Genomic DNA, 25,682 nt, shown 5'->3' with positions numbered 1-25,682 from the left:
TGCATAGAGACAGCAGCGATGCATTAAACATATAGACATCCATTACCCGTATCTCTTTCCTGTTTCGCGTGGAATTTGCTATTTCGTACCATCACGAACAGCAGTGACAGCAAATGGGTTGGCCGTGAAGGTTCCATTCGGGTCAGCCTTAGCCCTAGCCTTACCAAGTCTCTTATACTTGTCCGCATCCTCATAATATGCTTGCCAAATCTCAGGCTTGCTCATATCCCAGTCTCCCCAAGAACCCCAAAGCACACGACGATCCTGCTTGCTGAAGGGACTCTTGGGTCCAATCATGATAGTATCGTTGGTCTTCTGCCAGCTGAGGGCATATTCTCTAAACTTGGCACCAGGGTCGTGGAAACAGTCTAGTGTTTGGACGACAGTGGAGTCTCGCCAACTATAGGACGTCCCGTTGTCCTTGTTGAGCAAGAAGCGCGAGTTCTTACCGCCGAAGCATTGGATCTGCACTGAGAGCTTGCAGTGATCGTATACTTCTCCTTCCTTGTCGCTCTTGTCGTTGTCAAGCTTCTGGTGAGGATTGTAGATCAAGTCCAAACGCTTGACTACGGCGTCAACCCAACCGTCCTTCTGAAGAGTCTGAGACTTTGTAGCGTAGGTGCGCTTGACATAGGGAAGCTCAAACTCTCGACGCTTAGGGAAGATCCATTTTCCAGTCATGGTATCCATACCCTCATCAAACTCATTGATCAAAAGAGTGTGGTTGCTCCAGTCATTCTGCAAATCTCTGAACTGCTTGAACCAGTTGTCTACGGTAGAGTCGTACTTGTCGGTCTTGTTGGTAGGACACCATTGGGCATAGAGCACAATAATAGCAGGGAAGCTACCATTGAGCAGATCAAGAACATCCTTAGCTAAGGCCGTCTTGATCTTCTGCTGGATCTTCTTCCAGATGGTGTCATCTCGGAGCGAAGGGAACAGCATGGTAACAGGGAAGTCTGTGCTGAGAACACTGCAGCAGAGATCGTAGCCTCGTGGGGCAGTGCCCTCGTCAGACATCTTGGCGATGAAGCCAAGCAGACGGCTAAGTACCTTGGGCTCATAGATCCACAGGCCCTTCAAGCCGTGAGGTCCCTGAGACTGTTAGCGTAATTTCGCACCAATTGGTAGCTTTTCCTACCTTAAAGCCGTTAGGACCAGCAACAGTTCCCATGTAGCTGGAAGCGCGATAAACCTCAACGGTGTAATGGGTGATAATGCCGAAGTTACCCGGGCTGCCACCGAGGATGGCGTAGAAGAGCTCAGAGTCACTCTGCTTTGTGACGTTCTGAATGGAGCCATTGTGATCAATGAGACGAATCTTGATAATGTGATCGCCAAAGAGACCAAAACTGCGACCGAGTTGACCATACCCACCAGTTTGGCCGTGACCACCGGTGCAGACGCTGAGGGTAATTAGCTTCGTTAGTTCGCAGTGGCTAGTATAGTAGACTCACTAGGCACATTGTCCGTGCGGTACGAATAGGTTGACCGAACGAAGGTAGTCGTTGAAGTCTTGCAGTCTGTTACTCACACCAGCCAACACCAGAGCTCTGTCATCAGGAACTCCGTCTTCTTCCAGGACCATCATATCCTTGTAAGTGTTGGTGAGATCAATCTGGATGTTTTTGCCACCGGTGGAAGAGGCACCAGAATACTGATGACCACCCGACCTGACAGCGACGCTGACCTTGTTGTCCCTCGCCCATTGAACAGCCTTGATGACATCTTCATCTTCCTTGGGCTGCACAATAAGAGCGGGGTTCATGTCATGCTCTGTCTGGTAAGAGGTGGTAGCATATTGCTGGTTGAAGAACTTGTAATCTTTCTGGCCAAATTGAGAAGAAGTGTCTCGGGAGTATTGCATCCCTTGGAAATCTTTGATCTTGAACATGATGAATGTGAGGAGCGTTGAGTTTGTGGTGATTGGCAGAAGGATTGTGGCTTTACACGTCCCTTATATTCTTCTTGCCCGCCAAGATCCAAGAGGGGCGATGCTGGCCGCTGAGCAAAACAGCCTGCGGCTGATCACATTGGCTTTCGACTTATTGAGCACATGTGCGGACGGTTCGCACTAGGGATTAGCGGTCTATCATTCCTTAGATGCTGAGGCATGCGTGGTGGCTGCAATGGTTGGGGATGCGGCTGAGCTTGGTACCAGGGATCATGTCTGAATAGGCAACCAATGGAGCTATTGAACGGACGTTACAAGTGAATCCTCTAACCTGGTTTTCATCTTTCACTAGAGTAATACTGTGAGACACCGGCACTTGTAGCGTGACGTTCATGTGCATTCTGACTGTAATTTCGTGTATACGACGTAGGTACACGTAAGACTTACTGTACTGCACATGCGCGTTAGATTGGTAGGTAGTACAAACACCTTTCTCAACCAATAAGCAATCGTCTTTCACAACAGAACCGTATTCAGCCAGCCACTTTTTACGAATGTTTCAACCGACCACAGGGTCCGACTTCCGACATTTTACGGGTAGCTCTGCGCCAGTGCGGGGGAAAGAGACACTTCGAGACTGTTTGCAGAGGTCATGGCTTGCATGAGACATAAGCTCAGTCGCACTATTGACGCCAAGTTTGTGACAGCGGGACGGAGATCGCGAGAGTATTACGCGCGTCCAATACCATTTGCAGCAGGGTAGTCAGCATGCACTGCAGGAGGATGGATGAGAGGAGGGGAACCAGAAACATGGCGTTGATATGGCGATTGAGTGGCCAAAGGAAAGGTAAGACGGTAACGGTAAATGGCGAATTCTAAGGCTATCCCTTGGAAATGCAATTAAAGTGCGAGGGATTTCTGTTTGTAGAATAACGTTCAACTACTCTGCAATAAGCGGCCTCTAAATACGATGGTTCGCCGAATGCAGTAACAAGCTATTCACACTAAACGGTGCTCGCTCACGCACGGCAGAACTGTGCCGCTCCAGGTGGCTTACGCAAAGGAGAACCAACGGTCTAAAAACTACTGTACGTTAGTGATGGCTGCTCAATAGCTCGAGCCACAGAGTTCAGCTTTTCTCAAAGTGTGCACTTGTTGAGGTTTAGGGCTGCCGCATGTCCCGGTCTAGACCACGCGCATTCCATTCAGGGTAGTGAGATTGGGTTTGCAGCTAAAATGCTTTAGTGCCAATTGGTGGGTTTACAAATGGGTTTAGAAGGCTAGGTACGGCCCGGTACTTGGGAATAGCAACGAGGAATACGATGTCCGTCAAGAGACGGATGAATAGGCTTGAGACTATCCCAAGTGATGGCGTTTACATGTTTGCCGTTTGAACGATGGATGATTGAGAGCCAATCATACTGAAGTTCTTTTGGGTTATAATGTATGTCTTATTACTGGTCAGCAAGAAGTAAGCTCCAGACCTTTTCAAGCTCAGCCGCTCGTGGATGGATGGTACCACTCTCTTAGGGCTGATAATGACCCAAGCTCATGATACGGATAGTAGATATATATATAATCAAGGGCCATCAAGAATATGCTTTCAACTGTTGCAGACCTCTATCAACCCAAATCTCTAACAACATCGTCAACACCGACACAATGATGCTCCCTACTGCTCCCGTTGTTCCCATGGATTTGGGTGACGATTTCAAGTTCGGTCCTACCGTTCTTGACCCCATTCAGCCAGAGGACCAAGATAACCTGGTCCCCATCAATGGCTTCCCCAGTGTTGACCCTGCTGGTGGTGATGTTGCCATGTCCCAGCTTGATGTTCTGGCACACTTTTTTGGAACATACAGCGGATTCGGCTTCAACACCATTTTCCGCCCCAACGGGTAAGTGAAACACCTGAAAGACCAGTCGAGATGTACGCTAACTTAGAAAAAGAACTACTACTCCAACACCTCTCCCTATTCTACCTCCATCTGAGGATCCCAATGACAATATCCTCCAGCTCAACCTTACATCTGAGTCCCTAGCCTTTGCTAAAGGACGCCTTGATGACGTTCCTAACCGTGGCCTTGACACTCAGGCTGATATCATGCTCAACGGTGTGCCGTACACTCAGACAATTGCTGATATCACCGAGATGGTGGAGCCGCCAAAGAAACAGCCCGTCATCCACTTTGAGCCTGGTCTGTGGATGCACGTTCCCGCCAGTGAGCAGATGCCTGTTCTTGCCGCTTCCCTGTCCCGCATGGCCTCTATCCCTCATGGAACTTCCATCAACGCCCAGTCTTTCACGGCAACCATCACTACCAAGGGCGCACCTGTCTTCTCGCCAGTTGACATCACCCCTACTCTTATTGCCAACGGAACGAAGATTCCGTTCAGGAGTCAGACCCTCACCAATAAGAACACTCACCGACTTCCCCAGGATCTTACAAGCTTTGACAAGGCCGGTACCATCACGCAGGCTATCTTGACTGATCCTAACACTATCCTCCGCAACGCCAATATCGGAAAGAACATTATTGAGAACACAACCTTTGAGGTATCCTCAGAGGCTCAGAACCCCAACCTTGGTGGCGGAACCAGCAACATCGGTTTCCTCATCGGTGCCGACGCTGGTGTCACCTCTGCTTCAGTCGCAGCCCGAAGCGGCAACGCGAATGCAGTCAGAGTCACGGCCCAGTACTGGCTCTCCAGAGTCCGAGCCCAAATCAACCTTCCTGCTTGCAAGAGCGCAGACAAGAAGACTGTTTCTCCTGCCTCTCACGGTCCACGTGATGCCGTCCCCAGGTTCCTGGTTGACATTGACGTTCCCGCTGCCAAGACAGTCAACATTGAGTACATCCAGATTCAGTACTCCCAGAATGTTGCCCTTGACTTCAATGGTCTTTCATGGCCTCACGTGACGGTTGGAACTTTGGCGCCAACTATTCGTCACAAGCTGTCCCAAGTTCTTGTATCTCACTAGATAGTAGTATGACCCACGTATCTGGGACTATCTTTGGAGGATGTGTAGTGTTATTGTGGGCGCCCTAAGGCTTTTGGGGCCATTATATAGCGAGTTTACACTCGAGCTCTAATACAACATCCTATGTCTTGACAAGTTATCTTCAAGTTCGCCGGATGACGTGAGTAGTTCCATGGTTTTACATTCCTTCTACAGGTGATAGAGACAGAGTGTTCTCACAGTCCTCAGGGAGTACGTAATTACTGCATCACCGAAAATACAATATGACATGCCAACTTATGTCTCTTGGCCTATCCATTCAGACTTGCATGGGCCAAAATGAGGCCAGACGGATTCGCGCCCTAAGCTCAAGGAAGAGGGGCAAACGTCCTGCCCAAGCGCCACCGAAGGTATCCACGACTAAGAATTCTATGTCCAAGTCACATTCCCATCAGCGATCGTCATTCAAACTTTCCGTTAGTGTCGTTGATGGCTTATTATGGCTTGTGCCACCCCCGCCTTTTCCATCTCTCCCGTTGCTCCAACACGGACCGGCCGTCACATTCCTAACGCCGTACGAGACTTCAGCTAAAGAAAGCAGTCAGCCTTTACCTCTGTGGGATAAACTGCATCAAAATGGGGAGATGTGGCTTGGGACTTAGGTTTCGTTAACATTGAATTTTCCGACCGCTCAAAAGTTGTTGGAGGACCACGCACTCGTGGTCGCCTTATGCAGATGTCAGCGTTGTAGTATTGCTTTCCTGCGTCAAGCTGAACACGGCACAGCGTGTGATGGTTGCGCTCCGTAGTGAATCTGTTCACTGAAATCTCCCATTCTTAGACATCATTGCGTGGACAGCTGAAAACCCAGGAATGGAGGCGGATGATGTATTCAGATAGAAATGAGGTTGCCATGCCCTCGTCAAGGCCATGCTTTATATTTCGCGTCCCTCAGCGCTTCATTGTTCTCTTGCAGTTTGTCAGTACAGATTTCCCCGGAAGATACCCAGAACTCTTATCTCATAGCCTCAATCATCATCATGCCTGTCCTTAATCTAAGGTCAGACTTATCCATTAGAAACCAATGGGCTCGTCAGCACATCAAGAGAGCCATTAGACAGGACTGGAACGCCCTTCTTGATCACAGTGATGATTCCTCCGAGTTAGGTTCCCTTCCTCATATCCCCGAGAAGTCTGAGCTCCCTCTTGCCCCTCCCCCTCAGTCATCCGCTCCTCATGATCATGATGGTCAAGAGCCTCGGGTCATCAAGATCGGTGTCATCGGTGCTGGAGCAGCTGGCTTGTTCACGGGTCTAGTCTTGGACTATCTTAACAGCGAGCTGAAGAAGGGCTCTATCCCTCTCTCTTTTGAGTATGACATCCACGAGGCGGCTGGGCCAGATCGAGTTGGAGGTCGCCTGTTTACTTACAATTTTGGTGGTCAACGTGATACTCACGACTACTATGATGTTGGCGCCATGCGATTCCCCGACAACCCAGTCATGAAGCGGTAAGTCGGTTCCTTCTGCTACATGCCATTTGATAACTTATGGTGCCCAGTACATTCGAGCTCTTTGGCAAGCTTGGCATGGAAAAGACGGACCTAAAGACGAACCCCAACGCCCCGGATGGTTCTCTCATTCCATACTATATGTCGCCTAACGAACCCAACACTAACCCCTGGTGCTACAACGACATCAACGTTTGGGGCGCTTCTTATCAGAATGTTCAGACATCTGCCGGCACTGTTGACCCGTTTCAGCTTGATACCGATAACAGTATCGACCATAGGTAAGTTGCCTCATAAATGATAAATGATTGGGTATGGGGATCAATTCTAAATACTTTCCAGGCTTCTCTCAGTTGGACCAGATGAGGTTGTAAAAGCCAACATTGAGCCACTTCGTCAAGCTCTGAAAGAAGATGCCGAGAAGACTCCTCCTGGTGACAAAGGCTGGAAGATGCTGATGGAATACGATACATACAGTACTCGACAGTTCTTGGGAACGTAAGTACTCTCCAATCCCCCTTCCTTCCCTCAAAAACTGACTCATCCAGTGTGAACCCGAATGTGAAACTCCCCAAGGACATCCCTCCACCTCCATATAACTATGAGACCATCGAGTGGCTCGAGACCTTTAACGGGTAAGTTACCGTGACTTTGACACCTATTTGATACTGACAGCTTCCAGAGGAACGGACTGGTATGACCAAGCTCACAGCGAGACTGTCCTCGAGTCCCTTGACTTTGAGTTCAGCCCTGAAACCAAGTGGTTTTGTGTGCTCGGTGGCGCCCAACAGCTCGCGAAGAAGATGGAAGACAAAATTGTCAGCAAACCCAGTTATCACAACCCAGTCGCTGCTATCCGCGCTTTGGGTAAGATGGACGTGAGGCTCGATATTGAGTCTGGTAAACGATCCGAGTATCGCCAGTACAATGCTGTTGTGGCCACTACTACTCTCGGTTGTCTTGGCCGCATGGACACTCGTCAAGCTGGCCTCAGATATCCTGTCAAGCAAGCCATTCGCTCTTTGGGCTATGGCCAGTCCTGCAAAGTGGCCATCAAGTTTAGCCACGCTTGGTGGATTCACGATCTCAAGGACTTCAACATTCGTGAGGCAGGTCTAGGCCACTCCGACCTCGCGTTGCGAACTTGTGTCTATCCTTCTTACAACATCTATGACCCCAAGACCAAGACAGCTGTTCTTCTGTGTTCTTACACCTGGCAGCAGGACTCTGATCGTCTTGGATGTCTCATGTCGACAAACAAGGACCACAAGCAGAAGGTCGCTGATGAGCAAGCCCTCAAAGAGCTTCTGCTCCGAGATCTGGCTATCTTGCATAGAAACACCCAGATGGGTGAAGATGAGCTATACAAGCTCATCAGTAAGAGCTATGTCGATCACCATGCTTACAGCTGGACTGAGGACCCCAACACTGCTGGAGCCTTTGCGTTCTTCAGACCCCAGCAGTTCAGTTCCATGTGGAACAGAGTGATCCAGCCATCTGGCGATGTCATAATTGCCGGTGAGGCCTCAAGCCCCCACCATGCCTGGGTGGTCGGTGCCCTTGAGAGTGTCGTTCATGGACTTCACTCCTGGATGGGCACCAATATCACCCTGGTTCCCGAGCTGAAGCATGCCAGGGATATCTTGGAGAAGGATCAACCCGGAAACCCGTTCGTCGGTCTTCCTCCCTACATGGATGTTAACATCTCGAACTGGCACGCTGTTATGGGTGTCGTCAATCGAGACAAGCATCTAGAGAAAATAGGGGGTTTTGACAACAGCAATCTGCTGTCCACTGTGCTTTCGCACTTCGATGTCGAAGTTTTGAAGAAGGACATTGCTACTTGATGAATAGCTTGAACTGACTCTTAGTTGTTCTCTTTGGGGGGCTTATAAGTGTATTCAGATTGAGTCATGAAATCAGTATGATGGTTCTACCATCCGTTCTTTAGCTTTCTAAATTATTTTCATGATATCTACCCTCTTGATACATTGTTGGCATCTATTATGAGCAGCAGCTTCCATTGCATTGCAACTTTCTCAAGCCCGCTCAGTAAACCTGCCTGATGCTAATACGCCATGACCGACTGAGCTCACTATTCGATTGTTCGCGAAAACCTGAACAGATCTTTCCTTATTCTCGAGACCGCCGCGGACACAGTGATCACACCTCATGCACTTGGATATGTGATGGACCCCTCTCGCTAATGAACCGCGAAACATGTCGGGTCAGCATTACCGCCGTGCGTCGATCATGCCCAGTAAAAAGGATGAGCTCGGGTGAACAAATTGGCGGATCGAAGATTCTTCAACACCGACGCGATGGATACATTTTTATCGCGAACACATTCTTGTCAGGTATTCTCGGTCGCGGTCAAACGCGTTGTCAGTAAACCGCTTTCCCCAACCGCAAAGTGGTCACCCGGTATATTGACTACACGATGCCGGCCCATGTCGACGGCAGCAGGCAAGGTCATCGACCTCTCCCACGGTAGGCATCTTGGCTATCATGACTTTGGAGACCCTATACGAGCTCCAGTCCTCTATATCCATGGAACACCAGATTCTGGGGTCACGCTCACTGGATATGAAAATCCTCTCTCGAAACGGCTGGGGATCCGCTGGATTGCCCCAGATCGTCCGGGTATTGGGAATTCTACATTTTATCCGCACCGTAGAGTTTCAGACTATCCGACCGATCTTAGAGTATTGATCTAGCATCTCGGGCTTTCCAACTATCGCATCATCGGAACGAGTGGAGGTACTGGGTATACTCTTGCATGCGCATAAGCATTGCCCAGAGATGAGCTTCTGGCGGTTGGCATATGCGCTGGTGTCGGTCCTTGGGAAGCAGGTCAGGCCGGCCAAAGCGAACACGTTCAGAAACTTATCATGGTTTGGAAAGACCAGAACGAAGAGTTCGTAAAGTACATGGAGGGTATCTTTCTCACTGCGGCACCGGACCCCGACCCGCCCGACCAAAATGGAAGCAGTCTGGAGAGAACAGATCAAGGGTTTCGAAACAGAAGATCGGGAAGTCCTGTAGAACCCAAACGCCTTTCAGTCCGCTGTTCGGGTCTTCAGACAAGTCTATGCCCAAGGAGGGGCAGGTCATGGCCTCGAGATGAAGCTCAACACTGAGCCTTGAGGTTTCAACCTAGAGGACATCGAGTACGAGGGTATCAGACTCTGGTATGGGTCTGCAGACGAGAATACTTCACCAGAAATGGGACGATACATGGCAGAGAGGCTACATAAGGCGGTCTATAAGAAATACCCAGGGGAGACGCACTACAGTATCTGGAGGGAAGACCTGTTGACGGAATTTCTCCGGGACCTGATACATTGCAAGAATGAATGCACTCTTAATGGGATTTCCGGTAGCGATTTGTCATAGCAGTCGTAGGTTTTCGGTAGATGTAAATTTCGACGGAAGTGAATTGGAACGAAGAAGGCGTCGGTTTGTTATGCAAATACCTTCACGACCCAAACATCAATTGGCTGTTGTTATGACCCGTGCACTCATCTCATGGAGGTGTTAAGATAGGGTGCGATTCAGATATGATAAGATAAGGACAGAAAATGACGTACCTATTTTAGATCGCACTCCACTACCCTAGAGATGCATCTCTGGCACAGCGTTCACAAACAGAAACCGTTAGGATATTTACAAGGTAGTTACCTAAACATAAAAACATTCTGGCTACTGTCTATAACGTTATTCACTTATCTCAAGCATAGCTAGCTGGTGCGATGATCGACTCGATGTAAAAAATAAATGCTTGGTGAGTCTTGCTCGTCATTCTTTATTCTCATTTTGATGTCAAGCAACTGAGCAGACTAAAAATAGCTCAACCTATCAACGCGTTAGAAACACGACGCGAACGCGACAAGTGATAGCCCCTACGTGTCATGATTGCACTCCCTAACTCCTCCCTGCATTGTTATCGCAATGCTCCTAAACCGACGTCTTGCACTGTATCGTGGGCAAGTCAACATCAACAATGCACAGCACTTCAAAGATGGCGACTTCACCTCGCGTGTCGTATTGCCTTTCATGTCGCTTGACTGGAGGCAGAAGCAAGCAAGCATGCGCACACAAAGCCTGATCTCGGCATAAGATTGCATTGCTCCTGGAGTGAAGCGTCAGACTTGTGCAGAGCTTGTGCAGTGGCCGATTACCTCGCATTAGCATGCATAACTCTGAACACAATTGTGCAATCTTCACAAACTGACTCAGTGCACAGTCTGTCATCCAATAAGAGCCACGCCCGGTTAGCTCAATCGGTAGAGCGTGAGACTCTTACGAGTACGCGATCTCAAGGTTGCGGGTTCGACCCCCGCATCGGGCTGTTCCTATATATATTCGATTGCGAGCGTTTGCGAGGCTTTCTTTTTTTTGGTAATTTCCTATCCTAAAAAGTGTTTGCTTGTATTTATGCGACTTGGTGAGAACTTGTATGTGTTGTCTTTTTGCATTGTCACCCTCTTGTCTTTCTCTCAAAAGGACCTGCTTTACTGTTTGCCTGTTAGTTAAAGGATTCTGCCAGACACTTTACTCAGATATAACAGTGCGCCGAGTTGGCTTTTGCATTTACAACCAGAAAGCTCCCTGCGTTTGTCGTGCTGTTAGAGAGGCTGGTCACTAAGACAAGCCCAGTAAATAAAGACAAATAAGAGAACATCACGACATATCAGTTTGTGCGTAAAGCGACGTTCGTTCTGAACATTGTGATGACTATATAATGTCCAGAAGGGAACTTCTCCTAATTTCTTAACTCCTTCGTCCTTCATCAAGTGCACTACAGCTTCATCATAATGGCGACTCTCAATGCTCTCAAGAAAGCCCTCAAAAAAGTTGGCGACGAAGCGCCTCGTAAACCATTAAACGACAAAGAGTATGACGATTCGCTTAGCCTTTTTGTCGAGGCCTCTGAACAGCACACATACCAGAGGAAATTCATAATCCCTCAACTGTCTGAACTGATAACCTCCATCTCAACACGAGATGAGATCTCAGTCTTGGAGATTGGCCCAGGCCCGGAAAGTGTTCTGGGGGACCTACCGGCCACTCTAAGGAAGAGGATCACGAAATACGTCGCACTAGAGCCCTCTTTTCAATACACCCAAAGTCTCCGAAGATGGATATCGCCTACAGAGAACGAGAGACCGTTTCCCTCTTCGAAAGAGACCCTCGTTCGCCCAGCCTCCTTCATCAAAGACAGCTGCCCGGGCGAGAAGTTCGACATCATTCTCTTTTGCCACGGCTTATATGGACTGAAGCATAAGGAAGAGATCATTAAAAACACTATCGAGATGCTACCAGAAGACCCGCATGACGGTATGGTCATTATCTTCCATCGCGCTGGCTCTCACATTCTCGGCAACCTGGTCAGTCACCGTTCGCTGGCCGTACCCGATCGCACTGTAGCTATCAAGGATGATGATGAATCAATCGACATTTTCACTCGTTTCATAGTCGGGTACCGTTTGACGACCGGAGTATTATATCAGACCCGTCAGGCTCAGTGGCGGACGATCTGCCGTCAACTGGCGCGCCGTGACGACGATCGCCCAGGTTATCTGAACTTTAGCTCACCTGAAATCATGATAGCAATGACTCGACATGCCAAAAACCTACCTGATTTGGCTGCTCTTGTGCCACTGGCACATAGGCCCTACGGAGTCAAGAATCGACAGGCGCTACGCAACAGGCCTGCTGCTATCGTCAGACCTTTGAATATCAGCCAGGTTCAATCATGTGTTCGATGGGCACTGGCCAACAAAACTAGCTTGGTGATCCTAGGTGGTGGCCACAGTGATCATTGCCTTTGGCCTAACGTTGTCTCCGTTGATATGGGTGCCTTCGACAAAGTCCACGTCGTTAATCCGCCTCAAGATATAGACACGGAATGTTGGGTTGTCGCTGGGGCTGGGTGTAAGACGGAAGATATTATACACGAGACCGTGCCTGTAGGCGTGACAGTACCTTTGGGTTCTCGACCGAGTGTTGGTGCTGGGCTTTGGCTCCAAGGTGGCATTGGACATCTGGCCAGACACTGTGGCCTCACCTGCGACGCTATCGTCGGTGCTATCATGGTCGATGTGATTGTGGTCAAGTCCTCTGCGTCGGTTACGTTCCTGAACAACATCGACCGTCGAACGCCGTTCGCCACGACCGTGATGAGGAACTACTATGGGCCTTGAAGGGAGCCGGAACGAACTTCGGTATTGTTATCAGCGTGACTTTCAAGTCTTACACCGCCCAAATGTTCTCAGTATGTAATTATGGTTACCCAAGCGGCCAGAACGCTGAAGAGACACTGAAAAATTTGAGTCGCGATGTATCCAGTCGGTATCCTTACGATATCTCCTCAGACTACTATCTGTGCTGCGAAGGTGGAGAGATCCGATGTGGAATGACCACTTTCTTATGCTCTTTGGAGGGGGTCTCATCAGACAACTCCACGGGATCCCCCCCGAAGACGGTTGATGCTATTGAGCTCTTTGACAAGGAGTTTTATGTATCCAAAATGCATCAAGGGCACGGGGGTGGCAAAACCTCTGCCTTCCGACGATGTGTATTTCTGAAGGACATAGCCAACGCCGATACGATGAAACTCTTGATATCTGCCACGAGAGATGTTCCTACGCCCTACTGTTATCTAAATCTTGTGCATGGCGGCAAAGCTGTGAGGCATGTCGCCCCCGAAGATGCTGCTTTTGGCTGTAGAGACTGGGACTTTGCGTGCGTCGTCACTGGTGTTTGGCCCAGTGAATATGATGGAAGACGCATTTCTGATATTGTCATTCGCTGGGTCTATCGCGTTATCAATGAGCTCCTGCCGTTGAGCAAAGGGGTATATGGTGCAGATCTTGGACCTGACCCTCGAGATAGGATTCTCGCCACCAAAGCTTTCGGTCCCAATCGCCGACGACTGGTGAAGCTTAAGCAAGCATTCGACCCCAATAGTATCCTCGCGTACACTTGCCCCCTAACACTCTCCGGCCTGCCACAGAAGCTCGTAATTCTTGTCACCGGCGAGCACGGTGTTGGGAAGGACTACTGTGCCAATATCTGGTCTGCTGTCTTCAAAGTATATGGATACAGTAGCCGGGTAGTCAGTATCAGCGAGGCAACGAAGAGAAAACACGCAGCAGTAAAAGGTGCTGACCCTGTCCATCTTATCATTGATCGACGTTACAAAGAACAACACCGGAGGTCTATCATTGATTTTTTCAAGAAGCGAGTGAATGCAGATCCTTCTGCGGCAGAGAACCACTTTCGTGAAGTACTGGAAGAAGATGCTTCAGATGTGTTGTTCATCACTGGTGTGAAGGAGATGGCTCCTGGTGCAACGTTATCACACATCGTAAATGATGCCAGACTAATCGACGTCCGGGTCCAGGCAAGCGAGGCCACACGAACCTTGCGAAGTTCGGGAGACGGAAACAAGTTAGAAACAACACATTGCGAAGCGTACATGGGTGCAGACGGAATCTACTCACCAAACTTCACGTTTGACAACGAAGCAAATGGAGATGAGGCTGTCATGTCATTTGCCATCAAACGTCTTATTCCCTTCATGAGCGAAGAGCTTTAGAACCTGGCTGGTATGGTGCCATCAGTACCGAACTTTCAACGCAAAGACATCAACTTTCGCTACGTGCTGAATGTCGTCTACTAGAAGGGAGAGCTCGCGCTGTGCAATTCGCTCCTGATGAGCCATTTCTCAGGTAACTAGGATATAGTGGAGACTGCGGATAAGGGTAAATTTGAGATGGATACTAACGCAGCTCTCAAAGGCGATAAAGTGGTTGTTGTTGATGATGTTCTCGCCACTAGAGAAACACTCGTGGCGGTGCTCGAGTTGATGGTCAAGGTGTGGCCTACGGCCTGAGGATGTTAGCATCACGGCTGTGGCGAAGTTCCATTCATTGTGGAAGACAGAGGTCATGGGCGAGTGTGTTTGGAAGAGTGGCCGTTCAGAGGCTCTTGTTGTTTGATGGGCAGCAGGAGGGGATGTCGGAGGTATGTAAACTACAGATATATGGGCAGAAGGATATTGAGACTGGTGATTTTTCATGCTGGAGATCGCACTGAATAGAAATCAACTTACTGTAGACTGAAGTCCGTCTGTTCTTTTCCAGCCAGGTAGTAGACCTGGAACAAATGTCGCAGTGGTTCATGGCTCTCACTAGATCACGACCCAGAGAGAAAAACAAGACAATGTCCCTGCAAACTGAGAAGCCGTAGGTTGACAGATAGAAGTCAGCCTCTTCGCAACTGTGAAGAAAGAGAGCTTAGGCCGAATCATTGAGACGTAAGATGAGAGATTGTACTAGGACATTAATGCTGGCAACCTCGGGATTCACGTGGTTAGGTCTTTGAGAACCGAGTACAATTGCACAAATGTAGCCGCAGGACCTCTCCCAAGTAGTCCATGAATGAGGCTAAAATACTAGAGATGAACGAAAAAGTCACCAGGAAAGTGACCACCTTGGCGCGTTCCGAAAATTCTGAGCCCGATGAAGCATCTCGTCTTCCAACGCATTCGGACGGCTTCCGTAGCTCAGTTGGTTAGAGCGTCGTACTAATACTTCATTCCGAGTATCCGGTAATGCGAAGGTCTCAGGTTCAAGCCCTGGCGGGAGCAATCCCATTGCCTTCCGAATGTTCTTTTTGCCGATTATGTTACCATCGCGATATGCTTTTGTCGGCGGATTAGGTGTGGCGTTGGTGTTGAGGCTTCGGCGACTGTTTTGGCTCGTCCCTGCCAGCCAGCACCTCAGGCGCTGAGAAAACAAGTGTCAGTGATAAGATAAAACAGTGGGCCTTGATAGCTATGATTTGATTCGTCGCGTAGCAAACCTCACTGACGAAAGCCGAAGAATTACTACAGTTTAGACCAATTTAGACCAATTTAGACCAGTTTAGACCAGTTTAGACCAGTTTAGACTATATTTCAATAATTTTAGGATGAGAGTGGATGACTGTATTATGGCAATCACCCTAGAATAGTGTTTTCCATTGGGACATAATGATCAATTGAGTATATAATGGCTACAATGAGAACGTAAACAACAGTCTATAGCTCAAACACCTCCTCCTGTACAAAGAAAAGTCCTTCTCTATCAGACACATCACATGCAGCCGCTCTACCTTGCTCGATAAGTTGCCTTGGCCCACATAAGTTCACAGCGGCATCCATGCCAAGATTGTTAGACTTGAGCTGCCTGAACCACTGCTTTAGATCTGGTCGCCCCAAATGAAAAGTCCAAGGTTGCGGAGAGCTCATGACCTGCATTTCATGAGACGGGCCGCTCACGTGACCTTCAAGTTCCCTTCCACCAGTTACAAATACCGAGACTTCAAGAGTTGTTGTCGAATCTGGCTTTGCACATGCATTGACAAGTTCAGTCAGTTCATCTGCGAACCACTGGATGTGCTGAGCATCTCTGACGACCCAAAGAAGATGAATATGAGACGCGGAATGACTGTCTACATCGAAGCCCCTTTTTCTTATGATATGAGACGCAATGCTGATACCTGGGGTAATTCCAATGCCACCAGCGACGAGGACAGTCACCGGCAACAAACCCCAGGACACTGACCCAACACCGTATGGGCCATCAAGACGCATCTTGAGCGGGTGAGCCATCATGCTGTTCGAATCCAAAGAGGTGCATGCGTGCAGATTCACATCGCCGCTACAGTCGGCATACTGTACGCCCTTAGTGAACCCCCCAAGGCCTCGAATGGCGATTGTCGCGGTCTTCTCAGGATCATTCGGTGCACTGGCGACAGTGAATGGATGCCAGTTCAAAAAGGACACCTTTGGGATTTGAAGCCAGACAACCTGTCCAGGACTACGAGTCCTCAGACCCTTCACCTTGAACTTTGTTACGTTGCCTTCGAATGCCTCGACACTCTGCACTTGGATGGTGCGAAAGTTGTACGCAAATCGGATCGCTCGATCTATGGCCCAGAGCGAAAGCCCTGGAAGCATGAATTCTGGTCCATGCGAGGCATGAATCAGAGCCCCGACGACGAAAATGAAGAACAGAGCGTGTGTGTAGTAGAAGATCTCGAAGAAGCGGCGTCGCACAATCGGTAGGCACGTGAGAAAGAGTAAGGCTAACGCGATCCAGGCCATCAAGCCAACCTGGATCCGATGGTTTCCAAAGCTGGTGGTGACTTGTTTTGTCTCAATGTAATGCTGGATATTGAACGATATATGGGCTGTTGCATGGGCAACTGTTGCAAGGCCGATCCAGCGATGGTACTGGAGGAGGACTGGGCTGGGAATACGCAAGAGGGTCGCGAATAGATTGTTTCGAGATGCCATTAGAAGTGCGAGACCAGCATTGGCAATCGCTAGCCAGCCGTAGAGAGTGTAATCGGCCGTGTACTCGTTTGACTGTATACTGAAGACCAGATTGAGCGAGAGAAAAGCTGTAAAGCGAGCAGCATCGGTGATGTGCCAGTCTAAATAGGGGAGAGGAAGCGGGAAGCTGTGTAGTTTGTGAAGCAAGACAGTGACACTCCAGTGCAACACATTTCGATCTTGTTGTCGATCTGGATAAATCAGCGAAGCCTTAGCATGGATAAATGGAGCTATTACACTTGTTGTATCTTTGGAAGGCGTAGGTACTGAAAGGAATGAGCGCTTCCAAGAATATTAAGCCAACAACGCTGCTGAAGTAAACCCTTGCAGCAATATAGCGATCGATGATCACGGGATCAGTCATTTGGGATGACAAGTATGATCGAGAAGCGTAAGTCGAAGCGAATTGATTGATGGTTCAGTACGGTGCATGAACATGGAGAATACAAACACTAAATACTTGACACCTAAGCCCATATTGTCCAAAACATGGCAGTGCAAAGGAGCTATCGCAACTGATGATTGATCAAACTTACCATTCGAAACCCGTGGCTTACTGGATTCCAAAGAATAAACGCTCGGCATGGGGCTGAGAGATTAACATTTCAGCAAGGTAAATAAGAAACATTGTTGATTGATCAAATGCTCTGATGTTATCCCTGGCGTGGCGTCGAGGCTATGCTTGGAGGTGCGGGCGCTGGCTTGGTTGACCACCATCGCTAATCAGAATTTCCCTTTTGGGCAATGCGGATGGAAACAAGCTTAATTTTACGGTAAAATTAGGCAAAGCCCTGCTGTGAAACACTTAGCCTCAAACGCCGAGGCAGATAATTGTTTCTGGAGTTTATTTGTTGTATCATCTGAATTACCTCTTCTAGAATTGAGGTGAAGCAGGACGGCAGTATAAGTAGATTGAGACAGTACGATGAAACCAGTCATCAGCAGTCGCACTGGCATCACAATCTACCTTCATCTACTGTAACCTTTCTGCAAACGCAACATTTACCTCAACCCTCAATTCTATCACCTCTTATCTTCATAATGGCTTTCAAGCTCGCCGCTCTCCTCTTTGCCTCCGCTGCCATGGCCGCCAAGATGGGCGACTCCGGCGCCCTATCCTCACTGGACGCTGGACTTGGCGGCACAGTTGAGGTCGTCAGCAACACTGAACTCAAGATCACCGACTACGAACTCAAAGACGCATCCGCACCTGCTCTCTACTGGTGGGGATCCAAGACCGATGATCTGTCATCCGGCTTCCGTATCAACAAGGAGCGCATCAGCGATACCTCGTCCAAGATGGATATCATGGTCAAGCTTGATGCTGGCTACACTGCGAAAGACTTCTCTTACGTTGGTCTCTGGTGCGAGAAGTTTGACGCCAACTTTGGCCAGGCGAAATTATCATCTGATGGCGACTCTATGAATTCGACCGACGAGATGGATAAGAAGGAAGATGGTATGAAGAAGGATGAAATGAACGGCGTGTCGGGATGTCCCACTGGTCAACCTGCCATGGTTGTGGCTATCTTGAGTCTGCTTGTTTTCTCTGCCTACTTTGCTTGATGACTTGTTGGAGGTTGCGATGGCCACGGGTACATAACAGATAGCATGTAATTATTTCCCTTCAGTATCAATTTATCAATTCTTATTGTCTTCAATCATAAAATTGTCTCTCTCTTTGCTCAAGATTTACGCGAATACCATTTCTCGATCTTTAAATTGTGATGTTTACGGTCGCTGGTAGAAGCGCTAGGGCCCTCTAGCCGCTGCCTATCGGGCCAAGGTGCTGCGGGTACCTAGTGCGCTGTAGACCATCGTCAACAGCGGGTAGCCAGCTGTTAGTCGCGACAGAACCTTGGGGTCGGCTGCACGCTGCTGTGTTTGGAGTCAGCTCCTGCTTCAACCTGAAGGCAGTTAGCTGTTGGCTATACTCGTCATGAACCCCTGAATGTTTCCCAAATACGATTTTTCGCTCAGACCGTTTCGAGTTTCATAATCAGGATTGCCTAATTGAGTAAAGTGCTCGAGAGTACAAGGGAGCTCCAGCGCCAAAGATTGGAAGCAATCAGAACAAAGCCACAATGTCAGCGCTAAGCTTTTCAGCCCTGCGGGAGCCAAGTCAACAGCTTTACTGCATTTAGTAATTCTGATTATCTGGCGGACAAAGCTTCAATCAAACATTGGCGAAAATGAATTCTTATTCGGTTTGACCCCAGGTTTTGATCGGCATTGGGCAACTTCGTTTTGTTTATCTCAAAGAGCTGATGCAAATGGCGTCGCTCCGCCTCTCGACGGGGCTATGTAAGCTTTGATGCATTTTCTTCGAGGAAAAATGATGAGAGCATCAATGTTGGGGTCCAAAGCAATGGTGTATATAAGCGACTGACCTTAGTATCTGTTTGTTCAACTCATCAAACAACACCACTTCTCATCCTTCAACACAATCCGATTCATCTAGATTCTTTCCAACCTCTATCTCCAACATGAACAACATGGAAGCTGCTCACCATACAGCAACGTATGACATGACTTCCAATATGACAAGCTTCGAACCAACACCCAATATGCCAGCCTTCGACGCGGCGTCACATACAGAAAACATGGACGGTCGACACACGCCTGACGATGAACACGAGCCTTGCATCAGAGCTAATGCTGGATCTGGAGGACATAACTTATCACCGACTGATCCTGATAGCCCCATGAGTTGGTCATTTCTCAAGAAAGTCTACGTTTCAGCCTGTTCATTCTTGTTTGTCTTTGTCATGTATGTTACCCACGCCGCAAAGCGACAACGAGATACTGACTTAAATAGTATGTATGGAACAACCACTTACACAGCAGCCATCGGCGCCATTCCAGAGGCATTTGGTGTCTCCCAGCGCGTCGCTGTTCTCGGTTTCACGATGCCATTCTTTGGCGTCTTTTTCGCACCCATCTACACTCCGCATCTCTCTGAGCGATATGGCCGACGACCCATCTACTTCACCAGCTTCCCGCTTTTCTGCCTCTGTGTGATTGTAATCGGTCTTGCGACAAACATTTCGACACTGCTGGCTTTCCGCTTCTTGGCTGGGTTTTTTGGAGGTCCCTGCGTTGTCTTGATCGAAGGCACTTTCGCTGATGTCTGGTCTGCCAATAAGACGGTGACATATTACTCCTTCCTGACTCTTGCCTCTTATCTTGGAGCTACTGCCGGTATGATCTGGGTTATCTCTTGAATGCGAAAAGAAAGCTAACATTTGTGACTGTAGGCCCTATTATCGGAGGCTTTGTCTTTGCAGCCAAAGGGCCCGCCTGGCTCTCATGGGTTACCCTCATCTTTGCCACCGCAGCCCTTGCATTTGGCTCCTTCATGCCCGAGACATACGGCCGAGAGATCCTACGAACCCGCATTCGCTACAACAAGAGCGGTATCAGATTGCCATGCGCTCAAAGCGGCGTGACACTATCCGAAATGACCCATATCACCGTTCTTACACCAGTCAAAATGCTCTTTACAGAACCCCTCGTCGTCGTCATCTCTCTCTACCTTGGCCTCAACTTTGCAGTTGTGTTCCAGTGGTTCATTTCTGTACCAGCTGCATTGGGCGCCACGTATGGCTTCGGAGTTAAACAATCTGGTCTGGCCTTCGTCTCCGCTATTGTCGGAGTGATACTCGCACTTCTTACCTCCTCTTTGATCGAGGCTCTACTCTCCAGTCGAGCTAAACGAAACGTGGAAGATATCGAGAAGCGTCTTGTTCCAGCCATGTTCGGAGGGTTCTTGGTAGCTGGTTCTCTGTTCTGGGTAGCTTTCACTGCAACTCCCGGCATTCACTACCTTGCTCCAATTTCTGGCACAGCAGTATATGTCTGGGGCAACGCGATGGTTCTTATCTCGTTCATTTCCTATCTGTTTGATGCATATCCGCCAGCTGGAACTCTATCTGCCCTCACCACTGCGGCATGCTTTCGATTGGCCTGCGCAGGCATTGTACCAGTCTTCATCCTCGACATGCTTACCAACCTTGGTGGAGCCTGGACTTTCAGCCTCTTTGGCATTATCTCTGGTGTCATGACTTCGGTTCCCTTTGTTCTTTACTGGTTTGGAGCCCATTGGCGTAGCAAGAGCAGGTACGGTACTCGTTGGACTGCAATTCCCGAGGTGCACACGATGGCATAGATACAACTGATCCGAGGCTTGGAAGGGTGATTTTGGTTCTCTGTAGGCTGGCCATGTATGATATGGTGTTTCTGTTACGTCAAGTGCTTGACTTTGAGATAGATTTCAATCTTAGAATGGACTCTGCAATTGGACGTTTAAGTTCCGGCGATCGGCAAATCAACAGCGGCGATATTCGCTCTCGTCGCCATGTGACTCGAATCCCGGTATTACTTGCACTGCTGATTTCTATCTTCCATATCTAGTCCCTTGCAGATCGCAGCAAGGCAACCTTTTTACCCTATCACTGAATACGAAAAGATTTATCCAATCTGAAGGATTCAGGCTGTCACCTCCCTTGAAAGTCAATCCTTCTCGCCTAGGCTGCCGAGATAACCGTGGTGGGGACTTCAATGGCACCAGAGCGTTTGAAGCTATGCGATTCTGAGGGTAGAGCAATCCTTCGCCGACCGAGCAAAATATTTAGCATATAATCGAAAGCTTAAATCAGTGAAGCATACAGGTGAGTCTATTTGAAATGCCGAGTTGGGCAATGGAGGGTTATCATGACAGCTCCTGCAGGAACACATGCGTCGGCTTTAGTGGCCTCCGTCATTTCCGACATTCTCGATGTAACATCATTCGGCCAATCCTGCTAGTAAGTTGCACCATCTCATATGTGAGAAGAGATCAGAAGGAAGCAGTTGGGAATACATAGAAGCCGTATGATACTAATGTGTCGCTTTGCATCGACACCTCACACCTACGTTTCAAGGTGCTCTCCTCATGTTCACGATGAAGGGACTATTCAAGTTGTTGGCCATCTCTAGCACTTTGGCTAGAGTTGCCAGTGCTAAAGCAGTATTCGCTCATTACATGGTCCGTTACTTTCCCACTCATCTACCCGCAGTGCTCTGTTATTAACTATTATGCCGCCTAGGTCGGAACTGTGACCGAGGAGCATGCCCATAAAGATATCGACAATGCCAAATCGATGGGCCTCGACGGCTTCGCGTTGAACATTGGTGATGCTACTCGCGACTATGTCTCTCGAGCTCTCAGCTACCTCTTTCCGTATGCAGAGTCCGTCGGTTTCAAGTTGTATATCTCCATGGATGTCTATGCTTCTGGCGATGCCTGCTACCATGGTGGCAAGTCGGTATGTGGAACGACCTTTCAGACTTACCGCTGATATTGGCTAACAGTTCCAGTGCAATGGTCCATCCGATTACCAGTGGATCTGGGACTCCTACAAAGGAAGTTCAGCCTACTATCAAGTCAGAGGCCGTCCTCTCATCAGCACATTCTCGTCTGGTGGTTTGCACAACGACACCTGGATCAACTGGAAGAAAGGACTCGCCAACGACATGTTTTTCATGCCCGAATTTGACGAAACTGACGGATACTATGATTCAGCTGATGGATGGTGGTTATACTGGGGCTCCATTGTCGATGGCATCTTTAGTTGGGAGTCTGCCTGGCCCGAACGCAAAGGCTTGGGTGGCAAGTATGCAGGAGACGTATCGATCGATGTCCCTGTTCTTGCCGGTGCCCACAAACACGAAAAGCTCTACATGATGGGTCTCAGTCCACTGCAGTACAAGAATGCTTATGGAGCGCACGTTTATCGACAGGGAGACCTGAACCTGCCGAAGCGTATGGTCAACATCCTCAACATGGATCCCCAGCCCGACTATGTTCAGTTTCAGACGTGGAATGATGGCCCTGAAGCGCATTACATTGGAAACCTCTGGACTGAGCAAAACAATGACACCGAACCGTACTTCTATGCCAACCAGGAAACCTGGGATCATACAGGCTGGCAACCTCTTGTCTCGTCTTTCGTCAATGCTTACAAGACTGGTCAGTCAGCTTCTCACATGACGCCGATGAACGGCAATATTCTCGTTGGTGCTGCGTGGTATCGAACCGAGCTTTCAGATGTGAAATGTCCCTACGACGGCAACGATGCTTACTACAGCAAGCCAGACGGATGGGATGATGATGTCAACTATCTCTACTACGCTATCATCCTCAATCCATCCTACGGATCGGGATACAAGGTAACCGTTTCTGGAACCACGGAGCACACAGCCCCTCTGAACCCTGGTATGAACTACGGCTATGGCGCTGGAGAGGTTCAAACCGGCGCTCAACGCATCACAGTCAAGGACCCCAGTGGTAACGTTATTTATACTGCGACCGGCGGAATGTGCGTTAGCGATGGCTGTCCCAACTACATCTACAATGGTAACTATCAGGTTCTGCCATTCAAGAAGGGTAATGCCGATCCAGTTTGCAACCAATGGCCTGGTATGGATCACAGCGCTTGCAGTTATGGCACTTGTCACGCTAGTGGCGATGGCGGCAATAACGGAGAGGGTGATGACTTCAAGCATGTTACCTGTACTAACCCTGGAGTTACTGATGCTTCCAAAGATGCAAAGTTTCGCTGGGACTCTGTGTATGCAGACCAGGCATGGAAGTGGGGTGTTGATCAGTGGAATGCCAATCCGTTCCCTGGCGGCTTGAACTTTACAGAGCAGGTTTGTGGTAGCTGTCGCGACCTAATTGTGATACATGACTAACACTCTTTGATAGTTCAGCAACCTTTTCCATGGCCCAGAGGGCATCGACTGCGGTACTATCGAGAACGATAACCCCTGCGGCTCCAATGTTGTGCAATGCGACGACGTCACGCATCCGGGAGCCTATTTCGCCATCAACTCTATGGAGTCCATCTACCGCGTATGCACAATTCATTGGTATTCACCACGTTGAAAGCTTAAGCTGATCACTTGCAGGTTCACTTCAACTTTTGGGACGCGCTCGACAGGGCCCAGAACGACATCAATGCTCAAGTCGGAGAGCTCTCCAGCACCTTTGCGCCTGTCAAATCAAGCGATTTCTCAGTCAAACTCCTTCTTGACATCATTGGTCTTGGATTCTCCCTCGCGGTATCCCCGATGTGGAATTCAGGTTAGTACCGGTCGATTACATGAGTCGCATTATGATGGGCTAACCATGTGCAGCTCTGAAGGGTATGCCGTACTTCAAAGCCAATCCCAACACATTGGCTACTGTCAAGGATTGGGTGAACCCGATGGTAACAAACAGCATTACTATTGCGAAAGACACCCTGAAAGAGTAAGTGGCTACGTCTGCTACCAGCGCTTCCGGGACACATTGACTAAAGCCTTGCAGTGACAGTGCCCTTAGTGCCGAGAACTCCATCTCGACTAGGCTCAGCGGTAGGTACCGATGTCATTCAGCTCCCTAATGCTTTACATATAAGTAACTATTCGATAGCAATCGTTACAATCTGGCAAGCTGAGATCGTCTCGATGAATGAGCAGCTTTTCAACGGTTCCAAGGAAAACACTGATCTACTCTTCACCGCTATTACCGACGGCCAGATGCTCGAAACGAAGCACAAAGATCTTGGTGTCGATTCTATCCAAGCCCTGGTCTCAAAGGCGCTCTTTGCGGAACTGGTTCCACTCGCTTGGCAGCTATCATCTTCCGAACTTGGCCCAGTGTACGTTAACACTCTGCGGTATTACGACTTTTCACTGACCGCGCTTGCAGTGTCATCGATTCTGAGCAAGGCTGTGGAGATAAGCCCAGTGTGAAGCACATGAACTCCAAGAACTACGATTCATCTGGGGTCTGTGTCGGTTCTGAGTACAATGTCACGGCCCCAGGAGTTGTTATGTTACCAGTCTGCACCGCCTCCGAGGCCTTTTCGAATTGGTTCTCCTTCACTAATGGAAAGCCTAAGTCAACTAACTACCCATGTAATTGAGCAGGGCAAACGGCACGGCGATAGGCCAGATCCATAAGTTCGTCGTGGCCCCTCTTACCTTTCTTTCGTTTCACTCAAAGAGGAGTGATATGACACACTAGGTTCATAAAACCTCTTATTAGACCTTTGGCTGCTCAGCTACACTTGAGCTCAGGCATATCAAGCCTAGAATATTGAATGCATTATTTTGTTGTAGATTAAGCTATAGCTGAAGTTCTTCTAAAAGTGACTCTAAAGCGATGCGTATCCCAAAACGGTCTGTATACGAGGCATGGATGATGGTTGGATACTTGTCATGTTGAAGGATCATGTAGCTCATTGACAGGCAATGAGGCTGGTTTTCTTCCTGAGCCTATGTCAGAAAATATCCATAATCTGGCGAGTTTCGAATAGCGTCTCCAGCGAAAAGCATGAAACAGTACAACTGAGTCTGATGATATAGCAATAAATCATGAGATTGAACTAAAGCCTCAGCGATTATAAGTTGCATTGACGAATATCCTGAGATGCGTAGGTCTAATATCCTCGCTAGAATAGATGCACCTCACCTATATAGCCAAGGTAGTTCCGATGTGTTGCCAAAATGTTGTCACAACCCTATTGACTGATTGATCAAAAAAGCGGCAGATGAAATCCTCATTATTCCCTTGAAAATATACTCCTGTCCTTCGTTTTGGGTATCCTTGGCACCCGCTTCTCTTCGATACTGGCAAAGTTGTAAATGGCGCAGTCGTTGTCTCTCCTCGGCTGCATGCATGGTTTTCAATCCATGCTCAGGGAGTGGATGGTGTTCAAGATCCTCGATTGCCGGGAAGTGGCCGAGACCCTTCTGGAGAAGTCGAGTATCATCCAAGAAAATCCACGCTCGTTGTCTAAATATCATGCGTAGCGTGTACCATGACAAAACGCTCCCTTGGTTGAGATTCTAAATGCCACCAACGAACAATCTCTGGACTAAGACAGCTCTCGGCGATCCA

General features: G+C 48.7%; 10 protein-coding genes and 2 non-coding genes across 12 annotated transcripts; 10 read left to right on the top strand and 2 right to left on the bottom strand.

Annotated features, from left to right (window-relative positions):
* Window positions 1-78: 78 nt before the first annotated feature.
* On the bottom strand, window positions 79-1,909 carry FVEG_08860 (hypothetical protein; the record flags this gene model as incomplete). Its single annotated transcript, XM_018897740.1, has 3 exons — window positions 1,458-1,909; window positions 1,142-1,406; window positions 79-1,095 (listed from the first exon to the last, which is right to left on the bottom strand). Exons 1-3 carry the CDS (start codon window positions 1,892-1,894, stop codon window positions 79-81), a joined length of 1,719 nt encoding a protein of 572 aa, XP_018755477.1. The 5' UTR covers window positions 1,895-1,909.
* A 1,647-nt stretch (window positions 1,910-3,556) lies between these two features.
* Window positions 3,557-4,877, top strand: FVEG_08861 (hypothetical protein; the record flags this gene model as incomplete). Its single annotated transcript, XM_018897741.1, has 2 exons — window positions 3,557-3,792; window positions 3,845-4,877. The coding sequence occupies 2 exons, from the start codon at window positions 3,557-3,559 to the stop codon at window positions 4,875-4,877; spliced, it is 1,269 nt and encodes a 422-aa protein (XP_018755478.1).
* A 1,019-nt stretch (window positions 4,878-5,896) lies between these two features.
* On the top strand, window positions 5,897-8,213 carry FVEG_08862 (hypothetical protein; the record flags this gene model as incomplete). The annotated part of the gene is made up of 5 exons (XM_018897742.1): window positions 5,897-6,366; window positions 6,417-6,647; window positions 6,709-6,864; window positions 6,915-7,001; window positions 7,049-8,213. The coding sequence occupies 5 exons, from the start codon at window positions 5,897-5,899 to the stop codon at window positions 8,211-8,213; spliced, it is 2,109 nt and encodes a 702-aa protein (XP_018755479.1).
* Window positions 8,214-8,874: 661 nt separating this feature from the next.
* On the top strand, window positions 8,875-9,078 carry FVEG_16463 (hypothetical protein; the record flags this gene model as incomplete). The annotated part of the gene is made up of 1 exon (XM_018905686.1): window positions 8,875-9,078. One exon carries the CDS (start codon window positions 8,875-8,877, stop codon window positions 9,076-9,078), a length of 204 nt encoding a protein of 67 aa, XP_018755480.1.
* Window positions 9,079-9,257: 179 nt separating this feature from the next.
* On the top strand, window positions 9,258-9,513 carry FVEG_16464 (hypothetical protein; the record flags this gene model as incomplete). Its single annotated transcript, XM_018905687.1, has 2 exons — window positions 9,258-9,407; window positions 9,430-9,513. 2 exons carry the CDS (start codon window positions 9,258-9,260, stop codon window positions 9,511-9,513), a joined length of 234 nt encoding a protein of 77 aa, XP_018755481.1.
* Window positions 9,514-10,634: 1,121 nt separating this feature from the next.
* Window positions 10,635-10,717, top strand: FVEG_16465. The gene has a single exon. It is a non-coding gene; the product is annotated as a tRNA-Lys (tRNA).
* Window positions 10,718-11,183: 466 nt separating this feature from the next.
* FVEG_08863 (hypothetical protein) lies at window positions 11,184-13,969 on the top strand (the record flags this gene model as incomplete). Its single annotated transcript, XM_018897743.1, has 2 exons — window positions 11,184-12,426; window positions 12,486-13,969. 2 exons carry the CDS (start codon window positions 11,184-11,186, stop codon window positions 13,967-13,969), a joined length of 2,727 nt encoding a protein of 908 aa, XP_018755482.1.
* A 958-nt stretch (window positions 13,970-14,927) lies between these two features.
* Window positions 14,928-15,022, top strand: FVEG_16466. The gene has a single exon. It is a non-coding gene; the product is annotated as a tRNA-Ile (tRNA).
* A 432-nt stretch (window positions 15,023-15,454) lies between these two features.
* FVEG_16467 (hypothetical protein) lies at window positions 15,455-17,117 on the bottom strand (the record flags this gene model as incomplete). Its single annotated transcript, XM_018905688.1, has 2 exons — window positions 15,455-16,944; window positions 16,991-17,117. 2 exons carry the CDS (start codon window positions 17,115-17,117, stop codon window positions 15,455-15,457), a joined length of 1,617 nt encoding a protein of 538 aa, XP_018755483.1.
* A 677-nt stretch (window positions 17,118-17,794) lies between these two features.
* FVEG_08865 (hypothetical protein) lies at window positions 17,795-18,319 on the top strand (the record flags this gene model as incomplete). The annotated part of the gene is made up of 1 exon (XM_018897744.1): window positions 17,795-18,319. One exon carries the CDS (start codon window positions 17,795-17,797, stop codon window positions 18,317-18,319), a length of 525 nt encoding a protein of 174 aa, XP_018755484.1.
* A 920-nt stretch (window positions 18,320-19,239) lies between these two features.
* Window positions 19,240-20,921, top strand: FVEG_08866 (hypothetical protein; the record flags this gene model as incomplete). The annotated part of the gene is made up of 3 exons (XM_018897745.1): window positions 19,240-19,523; window positions 19,572-19,954; window positions 20,011-20,921. The coding sequence occupies 3 exons, from the start codon at window positions 19,240-19,242 to the stop codon at window positions 20,919-20,921; spliced, it is 1,578 nt and encodes a 525-aa protein (XP_018755485.1).
* Window positions 20,922-21,695: 774 nt separating this feature from the next.
* Window positions 21,696-24,705, top strand: FVEG_08867 (hypothetical protein; the record flags this gene model as incomplete). The annotated part of the gene is made up of 9 exons (XM_018897746.1): window positions 21,696-21,779; window positions 21,841-22,059; window positions 22,106-23,446; window positions 23,502-23,648; window positions 23,705-23,879; window positions 23,933-24,047; window positions 24,105-24,151; window positions 24,210-24,438; window positions 24,489-24,705. The coding sequence occupies 9 exons, from the start codon at window positions 21,696-21,698 to the stop codon at window positions 24,703-24,705; spliced, it is 2,574 nt and encodes an 857-aa protein (XP_018755486.1).
* Between the last annotated feature and the right edge of the window lie 977 nt (window positions 24,706-25,682).

The sequence above is a fragment of the Fusarium verticillioides genome, chromosome 10 (assembly GCF_000149555.1).
Source record: "Fusarium verticillioides 7600 chromosome 10, whole genome shotgun sequence".
NCBI lineage: Eukaryota > Fungi > Ascomycota > Sordariomycetes > Hypocreales > Nectriaceae > Fusarium > Fusarium verticillioides.
This window is presented reverse-complemented; position numbering and strand designations above follow the sequence as displayed.